Below are 15,898 nucleotides of genomic sequence, written 5' to 3'. Positions count from 1 at the left end.
GTTTGTCCAGTAAGTTAAGAAAGCATACAATTTTTTAAAATCACAATTAAAGGAAATAAGGCCCCTTAAGAGATCCTCTAACCTAGGGGTAGGAAACCTTCAATCTTGAAGTCACATGTGGCCCTCTAGGTCCTCAAGTGCGGCCCTCTGACTGAATCCAAACTTCACAGAACAAAGTCCCTTAATAAAAGGATTTGTTCTGTAAAAGTTGGACTCGGTCAAAAGGCCACACCAAGGACCTAGAAGGCCATATGTGGCCTCAAGACCCCAGGTTCCCCACCCTGGACTAGCCCATTGTCCACAAAGACAGCATCCTAAATCATAGTGTAAAATGCATTAGTAAGTATATACATATATATTTTTTCAAGAAATACTGATGAATAATTTATTTTTAAAAGTTTACACTCTCCCTCAATAATTCATACCATAATCCTGTTAGTCAAAAATTAGAGGACTTATTATTGAAGACCCTCACAGTACTCCCACATTATTACATATTCCTAATACAAAAATTCCTATTATTACAGCTGAAGTCCATTACTTCTGACAGAGGGATAAATGTCACTATTCTCTTTACACAGAAAATGAAAAGCAAAAATTCCTTAACCTTACCTGTCCAAATTCATTCAGTTTGTCTGTACAGGCCCTAGTTTTCAACCATCAGCTTTCTGCTTATCTTCTCAACCATCTCCAAATTTACTCACATTCCAGACCAATTTTGAGACAAAGAATTAGACACAATACTTAAACTAGGCCAAGGTATGCTAATGAAAAAATTGCAAGTGATATGACAAGTTCAACTAAGTCTATTTCTTATCTTGACAAAATCTGCAAATTTACAATTCATGAAAATAATTGGTTGAAGGTTACAATAGTCAAACAAGTTAAAATGAAGTATGAGCTGTACCTTTGGCCCAAAATTGCCAATGTACCTCAATTCTAGCTTTCTCTGCTTCTTATTCACTGCTGCTACTACTTCTTAAAATAAAAAAAATATATGTATAAGATTCTCATCTCTACTTATTGATTTGATCTTCTCATAAGTTGCCAAAAAAAGGAACTCCATCATGAGCCTTTTGGCATCAGTAGTCCTAATGCCTAAAAGACATTCTTTCCTTACCTATATATCCCAGAATCCCTCTCTTCCTTCCCCAGCTTCTACATGAAGCCTTTCCTGTTCTTTCCACTGTTAGTGCTTTCCATCTCTCTGGAACTACTCTGTATTTATTTGTAATATCCTCTGTATTCTGTGAGAGGCAGCACAGTGTTGTGAATAGAGAGCTAGCCTTGAAACTAAAAAAAGACCGTGGGGTTCAAGTCCTGTCTCTAACATACATTACTGGCCGTAACACCCTGGGCAACGCTCTAAGACTAATTTGCAGAGGTCTCAATGTGCAGTGATAAGAGCTCCCTTACTAGGGAGTTTCCAAAACTGGTGAAATCATGGGTACAGAGTTTATTCCCTACATTTATTTATTCTGCATATACTTATTTAATTGTTGACTCTACATTAGAATGTAAACTCCCTGGAAACAGGGTTTGTTTCATTCTTTGTATTTGCCTCTTCAATGCCTGGCACATAGAAGGTGCTTAATAAATGCTCACTGATTGATTACATGTTATTAAACTGCTAACTAAGAACTCAAGCCTTCTCCAAATGAGTTAGTTATTCCCCATTCTAAATTATTCTGTGTCTTGGGTGGCTATCATTATTATAAGCAGCATCCCTCATCCTTCAAACCTGAACCTCATGGTAAGATTAAAATATTCCTACGTGCTTTACTTTCTATTTCTTTAGAAACAAATGAACCAGGATAATTTTAAACTCAAATATTTTTCCAATGGCCTTGTGTACCTCAAAAGTATAATATATTAGTAGTTTTGTCATTCCCATACCCCATCCCTCCCCCTAATAAGTTACCAATTAGAGACTTAAAACCCCATGATGGAATAGTTCTTAAATGCAGAAAGGAAAAAAGAAAGAAATCAAATAAAAGCACCTAACATAAAAGCCCGATTCTATTCTCTCTTGTAACATCTTCTGTTCTGATAATAGCCTACTTGAAAGACTTGGTAATAGAGCTGCAAAGAACTGTTCCGCAAAATTCAGTGATGTTCCCTATGAAACCAAGTGACCTTCACTTGAGAGGAGAATCACGACATGAACTTTCCATCACTAACAATAAGACACCATAGTAACCCATTGTGATGTCCGTTACTAAAGGGAGCATAACAGGACAAGTGTCGGATTTAGGGTAAACTTCTTTTATTTCTGGTTTTACTCCAGTTCAACACTGATGTGATCATGATAAGTTACAGTCAGGAGTAAAAGTTACAAGATGCCAATACCATACGCAACAAACACCTGCATCTAAATCTGAAAGATGACTTTAAGCTGGCAACCCACTGAACACTTCTCATGTGATCTGTGAAAGGATTTAAGTTATAGGATAAAGATCAATACTGAAATTCAAAGCGCCTTTATTTTCCAATTACGGTTGCCTTCCCAAGGCGATATTTCAAATTTAAACATCAGTATCCGACAAGGTCCTGCCCCAGAAGCACACAAGACGTTTGTAACAACACCCTTTGAAGAAAACTTTCCCGGATTCACGGACTGCTACGACAAAGGAAAACGTTTTATTGATCCATTACAACTCCAGCGTATTCTAACTTGGAGGTGCAGGTCAGGTCGGTGTCAGCGGGTTTGGGGGTGGGTAGGAATGCCATTTAATTCTCCGGGGCCACAGCGCGGCTTCGGGGAGAGGGAAGTCTGATAAGGAGGAGGCTAAGCCCGGCCAAGTTCAGCCTGGAAGGGGTTTGGGGAGGAGGAGGTGAGGGCAACGCGGCGGCCCCCAAACTATCGAGTTTTTACTTCGGGTTTTGCATGAGAAAAACACAAAACAATTGCATTTCTAGCGTATCTGTTAACCCCCAAAAGAATGTAAGCTGCTGGCGGGCAGGGATGGTCTCGTGTCTGCCTCGGTACACCCAGGCACACGGTAAATGCTTAATAAACTCTACTTGGTGGAACGAAAGGCTCGGAGGGCCGCAGGACGAGGGAGGGTGGGAGGAAGGGGGTCGGAGGTGAGCGGAACCGGGACCGAGGAGAGGAAGAGGGTCTGGGAGGGGTAGAGAGCGCGGGGTCTCGGGGCGCGCCGGGAGGAGGCGGACCGAGAGTCTGACTAAGAGAGGTAGGAAGAAAAACCAAGGCCTCGGGGGCCCGGAGCCGGGGCTAAGAAGGGTGCAGGGGACTGGGGGAGACGGAGAGGCGAGGCGGGGCGGGGCAGGGCGGGGAACGAGGCCCCGGGCCTCCGGCTCCTTCCCGGAGGCCAGCTAGCCGTTCCCCAAGCCTCGTACCGCCACAAACATACAAGTACACACAACACACACGGTAACGCCGCACCACACACACATACACACAAGACGCTCGCACGCGGTACCGCCGCAACACACACACGCGGTCCCGGCCCCGCACCGCTCCGGGCCCTCCTCTCAGCCACGGCCCCGGCTCCCAACTTGCGGGCCTGGCCTTGCCGAAGCCCCAAACCTTGGCTCGTGACGGCAGCGGCGCCTCTTACCTGAGCTCCCCCGTGTTGTATCGCTCACCGTCCCCCCCGTCCCCGCCGCGTTCCGCCATTACACAGGACCCCGCTCACCCACCCGCCGACCAGGAGAGTCCCATTGGGCGGAGGAGACATCAATCCCCTCCCCGGAAGGCGGGCGTTGCCCGATTCCGTGAGACAATTGGACAAGACTACGGTCGCTCTGGCGGCCGGGGAAAGAACCCTTCTGTCCATTGGACAAAGGACCCGCCGACTTTGAAAGCGGTGAGGAGACAGCTCGCTGATTGGTTATTCTAAGGCTTTATGGGAAACGCCACCGTAACAGCGAGGAACCGCCCGGCGCCCCCTCGTGGTCCGAAGAACTGGGTCCTCCCACGACCGGCCCCGGAGCCCTCCAGCCACGTGTCTGCCGGATCTTAGGAAAGCCAATTATGTAGTCCCATTGGCCACGTGTAGCCCAGGCAGGGAACTCTGCTCGGAGTCAACGAATCAGAGGCAAGTTTTACTCGTCTTCAGAGCAATCAAAGGTTTGTTCGAGAAAACTGTCACTTCCTACTTTAGCAGGACATGAGTCTTAATTCAATAAACCTCATATCTTTTTATTAAATCATCTTGTTAATTACATAGAGGGAATTTAAATAGTGTTAGAAAAATTAGCCAGAAAGGATATGCTTTTATGACACCAGAAACATTAACTGTATTAACTTGTCTAAAATCATATAATCTTGGAAATGTGTTGCCTTCACCCGGGACTGATACCTAAAAGGGAACCCCCTTTTCCATCATTCCTTCATTCCTTCCTTCATTCGTTCATTCATTCCTTCCTTCCTTCCTTCCTTCCTTCATTCATTCATTTATTCTTTCATTCATTTAGCTTAGCAGTTCCTTTAGTGGATATGATGAGGTGATGGGACCTGGACCCCTAAAAAGGAAAGACCATGTCTTTAAAAGCAACTCAGTACCTGAACATCTCAGCAGCCCAGATCCCTGGCACCTGCGCCCAAGGCAGCTGGCGCACCTAGGTCACCTAACTGGCTTTCTTGCAGTCCTTCTTCCATCCCTCTTGGCCCATCCCAGACTACTTACCACTCCTTAATCCCATCCAGATTCTTTCACCGTGGTTTTTGTATATAAGCATCAGTCTTACCCCCACTAAGCTGCAGGTTCACTAGGAACTCTCCTGGTGTTACAGTACACTTTGCCACTGACTGAAAGATGGTTTGAGTGCATGAGTTCTCTCCAGGAGCATGCCACCCTGTACCCTGACATTCCGGGATGACCAGCAACCCCAAACCCCAGCAGAGAGAGTGAAGGATGGACCTTAAGCAAGAAAACTTGACTTCAGGTCCTGCCTGAGATGTGATAGATATGTGAAAATGGGCAGTTCCCCAGTTAACTCTCAAGATTTTAAGTTGTAGAGGAGATTCTTTTCTGTATCCGTGGAGCTCTCTACAAAACAAAATCATAGATCTACACCACCACCACACAAAAAAATCTTTCATTTAATAAGCTAGTAGGAATGCTGTGTTAGCCACAGGGGGACCTTGTGGGGGAGAATCAAATATGTCAGATAAGACACATTCTTTATTTTCATGAAACCTACAGTCCAATAAAGAGATGAGGCAAAGCGATTTAATAATCCTTGAATAAGAGATTCTTTTGACTCAAATGATCTAGTTATACTTTTGGAAATTTTTCTCAGTCTTTTGGCTTAAGCCACAACCCAGGAACCCTGGAAAAATATATTTTGGCTTCCCTCTTACACTAAGACTAATGTCCCACGTGAATATGTGTGTGTGTGTATAGGTCTAGGTAGGTAGGTATGTATATATGTATGTATGTGTATATATGTTTGACAAACTATTGCCCTTAATAGTAATAAAACTCACCTACACAATAGTCCTTTGAATATCAAATACTCAAGAGCTAGCATTTGTATACTGCTTTAAGGTTTATATGTGTTACCCTATCTGATCCTCACAACCCTGGAAGGTATGTGTTATTATTAATCTCATTCTATAGATGAGTAAAATGAGAAAAACAGAGAGATTAAGTAACTTCCCCAGGGTCTCATGCAGCCGGTTTGTTTAACTGATAGCATACAGATATAGATATCTACAAGTAGATACATAGGTACACAGATAGACTTACATATATCGAGAGAGAAAGAGAAGATTGAGACATTGAGAATGAGAAAGGAGAGACAGGGAAAGAGGGAGAGGGAGAAGAAGAGAGGGGATAGGAGGGAGAGAGGGAGAGGGAAAAGCAGCTGAGAGAGAGATCTAGAAAGAAGGAGGGAAGAGAAGGAAAAGAGAGGGAATGGAAGAGGGAGAGAGAGAGAGAAGTAAGAGAGAGAAAGGGGATAGAAGGGGAGAGGGAGAAAGAAAAGCAGACAAGAGAGAGAGCTCTAGAAAGAGGAAGAGAAGAGGAAAAGAGAGGGAAGGAAGAGAGAAGTATAGGAAAGGGAAGAAGGATAGGAGAAGAAGAGAAGGGTAGGAAAAGAGAGGGAAAAGAAATGTGGGAGGGGTAGAAAAGGTTAGGAAAAGGAGAGGGACAAGGACAAGGACAGGGACAGGGAAAGATGGTGAGGAGAAAGAGAGGACAGGAAGAAGAGACATGTACAGAGAGGTACTGTGGAATAGTAGTAAGCCAGAAACACCTGGGTTCAAGTCCTGCCTCTGATATGTACATGCTGGCTTTCTGATTCTGGACAAATCTCTAAACTTCCCAGTGCCACAGGCAACTCTAAGACTAAAAAGAGTAGCGAAGGTGCCAATCTACCTTTGCTAAATGAAGTGAACTGAAGTTTCCTCCCTAAAAGTTCCCTAGACCCATGAAATCACAGATCTAATCCAAAAATATGTCTACCTATATACACATTTGTAAATGTGCCATAATTTTTTTAAAGCAGGGAATTCTTAATAACTTGCACAAGAAACTGAAGACAACTAAAGACATTTTTTTCCGAGGAAGAAAAAGAAAAAGAAGTCGTTGGAACAGTCAGACCTGAGCAACTCTTGAGAAAACGGGAACTGTCCCAGTGCTGTATAAAACTGAGGAGCAGGTGCTGTCCCCACTAAGCTGGCACCATCATCACCCAATTCCATGTTGTAAAATTTAAAAGAGACAAAGAGATAGCTTTGATTTCTGAGAAAGAATTCATCCTCAAGCATAAAAATTCAAAATCTTTAGTATAAAGTCAAGGTCCAACCTTCTTTTAGATGTAGGATTTTTTTTAATACCTATTTTATTTTTTTTAATTAATTAATTTATTTAACTTTTAACATTCATTTTCACAAAATTTTGGGCTCCAAATTTTCTCCCCCCTTGTCCCCTCCCCCCACCCCAAAACACCGAACATTCCAATTGCCCCCATCACCAATCTGCTCTCTCCTCCATCATTCCTCTCTGCCCTTGTCTCCATCCTCTCCTCTGTCCTGTTGGGCCAAATAACTTTCTATACCCCTTTACCTGTATTTCTTATTTCCTACAGGCAAGAACAGTACTCAACAGTTGTTCCTAAAACTTTGAGTTCCAACTTCTTTTCCTTCCTCCCTCCCCACCCCCTCCCTTTGGAAGGCAAGCAATTCAATATAGGCCAAATCTGTGTAGTTTTGCAAATGACTTCCGTAATAGTCGTGTTGTATAAGACTAACTATATTTCCCTCCATCCTATCCTGCCCCCAATTACTTCTATTCTCTCTTTTGATCCTGTCCCTCCCCGTGAGTGTCGACCTCAAATTGCACCCTCCTCCCCATGCCCTCCCTTCCATCGTCCCCCTCACCCTGTTTGTCCCCTTATCCCCCACTTTCCTGTATTGTAAGATAGGTTTTCATACCAAAATGAGTGTGCATTTTATTCCTTCCTTTAGTGGAATGTGATGAGAGTAAACTTCATGTTTTTCTCTCACCTCCCCTCTTTTCCCCCAAACTAAAAAAGTCTTTTGCTTGCCTCTTTTATGAGAGATAATTTGCCCCATTCCATTTCTCCCTTTCTCCTCCCATATATTTCTCTCTCACTGCTTGATTTCATTTTTTTTTAAGATATGATCCCATCCTATTCAATTCACTCTGCGCACTCTGTCTCTATGTGTGTGTGCGTGTGCGTGTGTGTGTGTGTGTAATCCCACCCACTACCCAGATACTGAAAAGTTTCAAGAGTTGCTAATATTGTCTTTCCATGTAAGGATGTAAACAGTTCAACTTTTATAAGTCCCTTATGACTTCTCTTTGCTGTTTACCTTTTCATGCTTCTCTTCATTCTTGTGTTTGAAAGTCAAATTTTCTTTTTAGCTGTGGTCTTTTCATCAAGAATGCTTGAAAGTCCTCTATTTCATTGAAAGACCAATTTTTCCCCTGAAGTATTATACTCAGTTTTGCTGGGTAGGTGATTCTTGGTTTTAGTCCTAGTTCCTTTGACTTCTGGAATATCCTATTCCATGCCCTTCGATCCCGTAATGTAGAAGCTGCTAGATCTTGTGTTATCCTGATTGTATTTCCACAATACTTGAATTGTTTCTTTCTAGCTGCTTGCAATATTTTCCCCTTGACCTGGGAACTCTGGAATTTGGCCACAATATTCCTAGGCGTTTCTCTTTTTGGATCTCTTTCAGGATGTGATCAGTGGATTCCTTGAATACTTATTTTGCCCTCTGGTTCTAGAATCTCAGGACAGTTTTCCTTGATAATTTCATGAAAGATGATGTCTAGGCTCTTTTTCTCATCATGGCTTTCAGGTAGGCCCATAATTTTTAAATTGTCTCTCCTGGATCTATTTTCCAGGTCAGTTGTTTTTCCAATGAGATATTTCACATTATCTTCCATTTTTTCATTCTTTTGGTTTTGTTTTGTGATTTCTTGGTTTCTCATAAAGTCATTAGCCTCCATCTGTTCCATTCTAATTTTGAAAGAACTATTTTCTTCAGTGAGCTTTTGAATCTCCTTTTCCATTTGGCTAATTCTGCTTTTGAAAGCATTCTTCTCCTCATTGGCTTCTTGAACCTCCTTTGCCAATTGAGTTAGCCTATTTTTCAGGGTGTTATTTTCTTCAGCATTTTTTTGGGTCTCCTTTAGCAGGGTGCTGATCTGCTGTTCATACTTTGCTTGCATGTCTTTCATTGCTCTTCCCAGTTTTTCCTCCACCTCTCTAACATAATTTTCAAAATTTTCTGAGCTCTTTTTGAGCTTTTCCATGGTCTGAGCCCATTGAGTGGGCTGGGATATAGAAGCCCTGACTTCCGTGTCTTTCCCTGATGGTGAGCACCGCTCTTCCTCATCAGAAAGGAGGGGAGGAGAAACCTGTTCACCAAGAAAGTAACCCTCTATAGTCTTGGTTTTTTTCCCTTTTCTGGGCATTTTCCCAGCCAGTGACTTGACCTCTGAATATTCTCCTCACACCCACCTCGCCTCCTGATCCTCCCAGCCAGCACTTGGGGTCTGAGACTCAAATGCTGCTTCCCAGCCTCAGGGCTTTGGGCGGGGGCAGGGCTGCTATTCAGTGTGAGATTAAGTTCAGGTGCTCAGGTCAGGGCAGGGCCTCCTCATGGGCTCAGTTCCCTCAGGGGGTTTATGCAGAGACCTTCAACAATGGATCCAGGCTGCTGCCTGCTTGGGGAGCCCTGGTCTGCTCCCACCTCCGCTGGTGCCTCCCGAGGGGGCCTGAGTCATGGGGGCTCCCCACTCCCCTCTCGACCCGCCAAAGAGACCCTGTCACCAATCCTTGTCACGGGTGGGTGGAGGGACCCGCGCGGCTGCTGGAGATTCTGTCCCTGAAGCCTGCTTGGATCTGCTCCTCTTGGCACTGGGCGGCCCACGCAGGACTGGGCTCTGCTCCACGTCCGCAGCACGAAGAACCTTTTGCGAGAGGTTTTCAGGCTCTCTGGAACAGAAATCTCATCTGCTCCGCTGTTCTGTGGCTTCTCCTGCTCCCAAATTTATTGGCAGCTCTTTTCTATGGATATTTCATGGGCTGTGGGTTCGGAGCTAGCGTATTTGTGTGTTTCTACTCCGCCATCTTAGCTCCACCCCCCTTATTTTGTTTTTTAGGAAAAAAATTTTTTTTTTAATTTTCGGTGACATTCTAACAAATCTCTGCCACAGCTCCTTCCTAATTGTGTAATCCTGGGCAAGTTACCTAATCTTTCTGGGCCTCAGTTTCCCCTTTGTTATGATAGGGTTGGAGCCAATGATCACCCTAACATTCCTTCCAGCTCTAAATCAATGATCCTTTCAAGTCTTAGAAATTCTTTACCAAAAACATCAGTAAGTGTCTTGGTTAAGTCAACATTTTCTTCATCATGGAGAGAAAAACTGGCACAGAAGGCATATCATGCCTATAATGCCTCACCTTTGGAATGCCACCTTCTGTATGTGTGTTCATCCTTCATTGACAAAGAAGACCATGCCATCAGAGAAATGATGACATGACTTGCACTTGACTTTGTTTTGAATGAGGGAGGGCTGTGCAGGTCACCAGCCTCACAGAACCATCTGAATCCAGTGACCAGATATTCATCAGGATGACTGGAGATGACCCAGGATGAGACAATTGGGGTTAAGTGACTTGCCCAAGGTCACACAGCTAATGCGTGTCAAGTGTCTAAGGTGAGATTTGAACTCAGGTCTTCCTGACTCCTGCACTACACTCTATCCACTGCACCACCTAGCTACTCCTACTTCTGTATACCTGAATAACATGAATGAGGGAAGATCTTGCAGGATTTCAAAAACAACTACTGCTTTTGTATTGATTAGATAAGCAAAGACCAAAGTAGTCACAAGCCGGAATCTAACAATGGAGAAAAATAACTATTTCCCACTTTAATAGCCAATTATTAATTGAGATTAAGATTTTTTATTTCTTATTTCCTCATTAAGAAATAAATTCCTGTAGGTTACACAGTCAGTCTTGAAAAAATATTACTGACCTTGCCCAAAAGTTTATCCCACCTAGACCATCTTGTTACCCTACCCAACTAGAGAAACCTTACAAAGAGAATCAATGTAGATGAATTCCAGCCCATGGTTTCTACTCAGACAGGCTTGGGTAGGGGATAGATCCTTTTGTATAGATCAGGGCTTCTTAAACTTTTTCCATTGTAGACCCTTCAACATTTCTTAAACTGTGGATCACATATAGGGTTGCAAATCGTAGTTTAAAAAGTACTGGATAGATTACCCAGAACTGAAGTAGGCTGGCTTGAGATGAGTCTCTCTTTGTCCATGAGTGACATAATCAAAGTCACAACCCCCAACCCCTCATTAGAGGAGGCCCACCTCTCATTGTAATACTCATTCTTTCATCAGTTGTTAACTAGTCAGAATTGATTACCACCTATTGGGAACACCCACTCTTCCAAGAGTATTTAAGCCTGAAGAAGCCTCCAGGAAGGGTCTTTGTTTATGCTAGAAAGTGAAATTATTATTCTTTTTATTAATTATCCACTAGCCATAATTAATAAAATGATTAATTATCCAGAAATAATATCTCTCAAACTTTTTATTCATCACACATCCACATATATCTGTCACCCTTACTTATCTCCCCCCTCAAATATCTTTGTGTTTACTTATAATTTAACTCATATCAGGCTGGTAGAATTTAAGTTTCTTGAGAAAATGAGAGATTATTTCATTTTTGTCTTCATATCCATAGCATTCAGCACAATGCCTGACATATAGTAGGTTCTTAGTAAACGTTCATACAGCTCTTCAAAACCTGGTCCTTTTTCAGGCTTCTTTCTAGTCTGCTTACATGTTACTTCTCGATAAAACTATACTGACCTAGAAATGCCCCGTACAGTATTCCATATCCCATGTCCATATCTTTGCACTGGCTATCTCCTGTGCCTCCCTCCTCACCTATGCACCTTGGAATCCTTTGACTTTCTTTAGGATTCAATAAAGTTCCATTGATGAAGGCTTTCCAGGTGCACTGGGTGCTAGAGAATTTTGTTGCTGTTAAGTTATTGTTAACTTGTGTCCAACTCTTTGTGTTCCATTTGGGGATTTCTTGGCAAAAATACTGGAGTGGTTTGCTATTTCCTTCTCCAGCTCATTTTATAGATGAGGAAACTGAGGCAAACAGTGTCAAGTGACTAGCCCAGGGTCACACAGCTAGTATGTAAGTGTGGTCAGATTTGACCTCAAGAAGATAGGTCTTCCTAACTCCAGGTCTGGCACTGTATCCAGCCACCTAATTGTCCTAGAGAATACCTTATACAATCTCACACAAACTACCTGTTATTCATTTTGTATATATTCTGTATATGCTTATATGTGTACACATCTCTCCCATTAGAAAGAAGACTTCTTGAGGGCAAAATGTTTTTGTATGCCCAATGCTTAGTACAGTATTTGATACATAGTAAACCCTAAATAAATGATTTTTGATTAATTGAAAGAGTAGTAGCACCAGAGTCAGAGGACCTGATTTCATATTGAGAGAAATGATTATTAAATAGTAAATTATTGGGGAGATCCCTGACCTTTCCCAAAAATTTACTCCACCTAGACTATCTTATCTAGATGGTGTTAACACACCCAACTAGAAAACCTTATAGAGAATTTAATCTAAAATGAATTCCACCCCATTCTGTTCCACTCAGGCAGGTTTGGGCAGAGGAGTAGATCCTTTGTCTGGATTGCCCAAGGTTGGGGATGAGTTGGAAGTAAGTGACATAATCAGAGTCAAGACACCCGTCCCTCATTAGAATAAATCTTTCTCTTATTATAATATTCGTTCTTCTCATTACTTGGTAACCAATCAGAGGTGATTTCCACCCTCAGGAACACCCTCTCTTCCAAGAACATGTAAGAGTTGAGTGTATTCCATGAAGAGTCATTGGCTCTTTTATTAACTATTATTTTATTAATTTTATTAATTATTTTATTAATTTTTATTTTTTATTAATTATTGCTAGCATGATTAATAAAATAGTTAATTACCCACAAACTATGTCTCTTGAACTTTTTATCTGTTGCACTGTCCCACCTCTGATGTTTGCTACTCATAACTTTGTGCAAATCACTCACCTTCCCTGGGTCTCAGATTTCTGAGTGATGAGAAGAATGAATATTGTAATAAGAGGTAAATCTATTCTAATGAGAGATTGGGGGGGGGGGGGGTCTTGATCTTGATTATGAGGATTGGACCAAATGAAATCACAGGTTCCTTCTCTCTTGACATCTTGGATCCTGGGATCCAATGAATCATGTCCTAGCCTTTGGCCAATTTTTTGAAAATTATTTTGTTTTCAGTTTTCTACAATCATTTCCATGTATCTTAGAATTTTTCCCCTCCTCTCCCTCCTTGCCCCTTCTCTTCCCACTCCCTCCCTGAGATGGCATGCAATCTTATATAGGTTCTACACATACATTCCTATTAAATACATTTTCACTTTAGTCATGTTGCATAGAAGAATTAAAATGAATGGGAGAAATCATAAAACAAAACAAAACATAACACAAGAGAAAATGGTTTGCTTCATTCTGCGATCCAATTCCATAGCTCTTTCCCTGGATATGGAAGATGTTTTGCCTCAAGAGTCCATTGGGAAATTTTTAGGTCCTTGCATTGCTGTGAAGGATTAAGTCTACCAGAAAAATTTCTCACACATTGTGGTTGTTGCTGCGTACAAAGTTCTCCTGGTTCTGCTCCTTTCACTCAGCATCAGTTCATAAGTCTTTCCAGGCCTCTCTGAAGTCCTCCTGTTCATCATTTATTATAGCACAATAGTATTCCATTACATTCATATACCACAACTTGTTCAGCCCTTCCCCAGCTGATGGGCATACCCTTGATTTCTAGTTCTTGGTCACCACAAAGAGTGCTGCTATAAATATTTTTGTACTTGTGGGACCATTTCCCATTTTTATGATCAATTTGGGATACAGTCCTTGAAGCAACATGGCTGGGTCAAAGTATATGCACATTTTTGTAGCCCTTTGGGCATAGCTCCAAATAGCTCTCCAAAATGGTTGGATCAACTCACAGTACCACCAGCAATGAATTAATGTTCCAACTCTCCCACATCATCTCCAACATTTATCATCTTCCTGTTTTGTCATGTTAGCGAATCTGATAAGTGTGATGTGGTACCTCAGAGCTGTTTTGATTTGCATCTCTCTAATTAATAGTGATTTAGAGCATTTTTTCATATGACTATAGATAATTTTAATTTCTTCCTCTGAAAACTGCCTGTTCATATCCTTTGACCATTTATCAATTGGGGAATGACTTGTATTCTTGTAAATTTGACTCAGTTCTCTATATATTTTAGAAATGAGGCCTTTATTACAGACACTTGTTGCAAAAATTCTTTCCCAGTTTTCTGCTTCCCTCCTAATCTTAGCTGCACTGGGTTTGTTTGCGCAAAACCTTTTCAATTGAATGTAATCAAAATTATCCATTTTGCACTTCATAATGTTCTCTATCTCTTGTTTGGTCAATAATTTCTCCATTCTCCATAAATCTGACAAATACACTATTCCTTACTCCCCTAATTTGTTTATACTATCAATCTTTATGTCTAGCTCATGTATCCATTTGGACTTTATTCTTATGTACAGGGTCAGGCATTGGTCTATGCCCAGGTTCCACCATACTGTTATCCAGTTTTCCCAGCAATTTTTGTCAAACGGTGAGTTCTTATCCCAAAAGGTGGGGTCCTTGGGTTTATCAAACAGTAGATTGCTATATTCATTGACTACTGTGTCTTGAGTACCTAACCTATTCCACTGGTCTACCCCTCTATTTCTTAGCCAGTACCAAATGGTTTTGATGATTGTTGCTTTATAACACAATTTGAGATGTGGTAGGGCTAAACCACCTTCCCTAACATTTCTTATCATTAGTTCCCTTGATATTCTGGACCTTTTGTTCTTCCAGATGAATTTTGATATTATTTTTTCTAGCTCTAGAAAATAATTACCTGGTAGTTTGATTCCTATGGCACTGAATAAGTAAATTAATTTAGGTATTGTCATTTTTACTATATTGGCTCGGCCTACCCACGAGCAACTGATGTTTTTCCACTTACTTAGATCTGACTTTATTTGTGCGAAAAGTGTTTTGTAATTGTGTTGATATAGTCCCTGGGTTTGTTTTGGCAAGTAGACTCCCAGATATTTTATAGTGTCTGTGATAGCTTTTAATGGAATTTCTCTTTCTATCTCTTGCTGTTGGACATTGTTAGTAATATACAGAAATGCAGATGATTTATCTGGGTTTATTTTGTAACCTGCAACTTTGCCAAAGATGTTTATTATTTCAAGTAGTTTTATACTTGATTCTCTGGGATTCTCTAAGTATATCATCATGTCACCTGCAGAGTGATAACTTAGTTTCTTCTTTGCCTATTCTAATTTCTTCAATTTCTTTTTCTTCTCTTATTGCTAGAGATAACATTTCTAGTACCATAGTGAATAACAGTGGTGATAATGGTCATCCTTGTTTCACCCTGATCTTATTTGAAATGCATCTAGCTTATCCCCATTGCATATAATGCTTGCTGATGGTTTTAGGTAGATACTGCTTATTATTTTAAGAAAAGTTCCATTTATTCCTATTCTTTCCAGTGTTTTCAGTAGGAATGGTTGTTGTATTTTGTCAAAAGATTTTTCTGCATCTGTTGAGATAATCATGTGGTTTCTGTTTTGTTGTTGATATGATCAATAAGGTTGACAGTTTTCCTAATATTAAACCAACCCTGGATTCCTGGTATAAATCCTACCTGATCATAATGTATTATCCTTGTGATAAATTGCTGTATTCTTTTTGCTAATATCTTATTTAAAATTTTTGCATCTATATTCATTAGAGAAATTGGTCTATAACTTTTGGCCAATTTTTTAGTGACCCTGCAGTATCTGTAGGACAGTACTGGCATCCTCAAATCAGAATTTTAGGTTAAGAAGGTACTTTCAAGGCTTCTGGCCCAACCCATAGCCAAAAGAAATCCCCATTACAATGTATTCAACATTGCCTGAAGATTGTTAATGAGGGAGAAGCTACTTGGTCCTGAGGCAGCTGGTGGAGATTTTGGACATCACTAATGTTAAGAAGGTTTTCTTGACATTAGGTCTAAATTTACTTCTTTGCCATTTCCATCTATTTCTCTTGATTCTACTTCCTGCATCAAAACAAAACAAATATAATTCCTCTTCTCTGTAATAGTCTTCAGACGCTTGAAGACAGTTATCATGTCTCACCAAATCTCTTCTCCTAGCTAAATATGCCCAGTATATTCAACCAGTCCTCATGATGTGAACTCAAGGCTCTTCACTCTCTAGCGATTAGATGGAAATGGATAGAACATTGATCTGTAGGAAGC

The 15,898-nt window shown here is 41.2% G+C and overlaps 1 protein-coding gene and 1 long non-coding RNA gene across 11 annotated transcripts in view; one reads left to right on the top strand and one right to left on the bottom strand.

Annotated features, from left to right (window-relative positions):
- Positions 1-3,684, bottom strand: part of TCERG1 (transcription elongation regulator 1) — a 65,515-nt gene extending 61,831 nt beyond the window's left edge. For 4 of the 8 annotated variants that reach the window (XM_072630658.1, XM_072630661.1, XM_072630660.1 and 1 more), the window contains exon 1: positions 3,582-3,683. In XM_072630658.1, coding sequence (XP_072486759.1) covers positions 3,582-3,640 — 59 coding nt within the window. In that variant the 5' untranslated portion in view covers positions 3,641-3,683. Of the gene's footprint in view, positions 1-2,000; positions 2,102-3,581 lie in introns of those variants that run through there. The other 4 variants (XR_011971934.1, XR_011971935.1, XM_072630663.1 and 1 more) reach the window with 2 other exon arrangements.
- LOC140518478 (uncharacterized) overlaps positions 2,210-15,898 on the top strand; it is a 168,920-nt gene continuing 155,231 nt past the window's right edge. Inside the window, exon 1 of one of the 3 annotated variants that reach the window (XR_011971938.1) lies at positions 2,210-2,691. This is a non-coding gene — a long non-coding RNA (uncharacterized lncRNA). The remainder of the gene's footprint in view (positions 2,692-15,898) is intronic. The other 2 variants (XR_011971936.1, XR_011971937.1) reach the window with 2 other exon arrangements.

Source organism: Notamacropus eugenii, chromosome 1, assembly GCF_028372415.1.
Source record: "Notamacropus eugenii isolate mMacEug1 chromosome 1, mMacEug1.pri_v2, whole genome shotgun sequence".
Taxonomy (NCBI): domain Eukaryota; kingdom Metazoa; phylum Chordata; class Mammalia; order Diprotodontia; family Macropodidae; genus Notamacropus; species Notamacropus eugenii.
The sequence above is the reverse complement of the archived record's forward strand: the minus strand, read 5'-3'. Positions and strand labels throughout refer to the sequence as shown.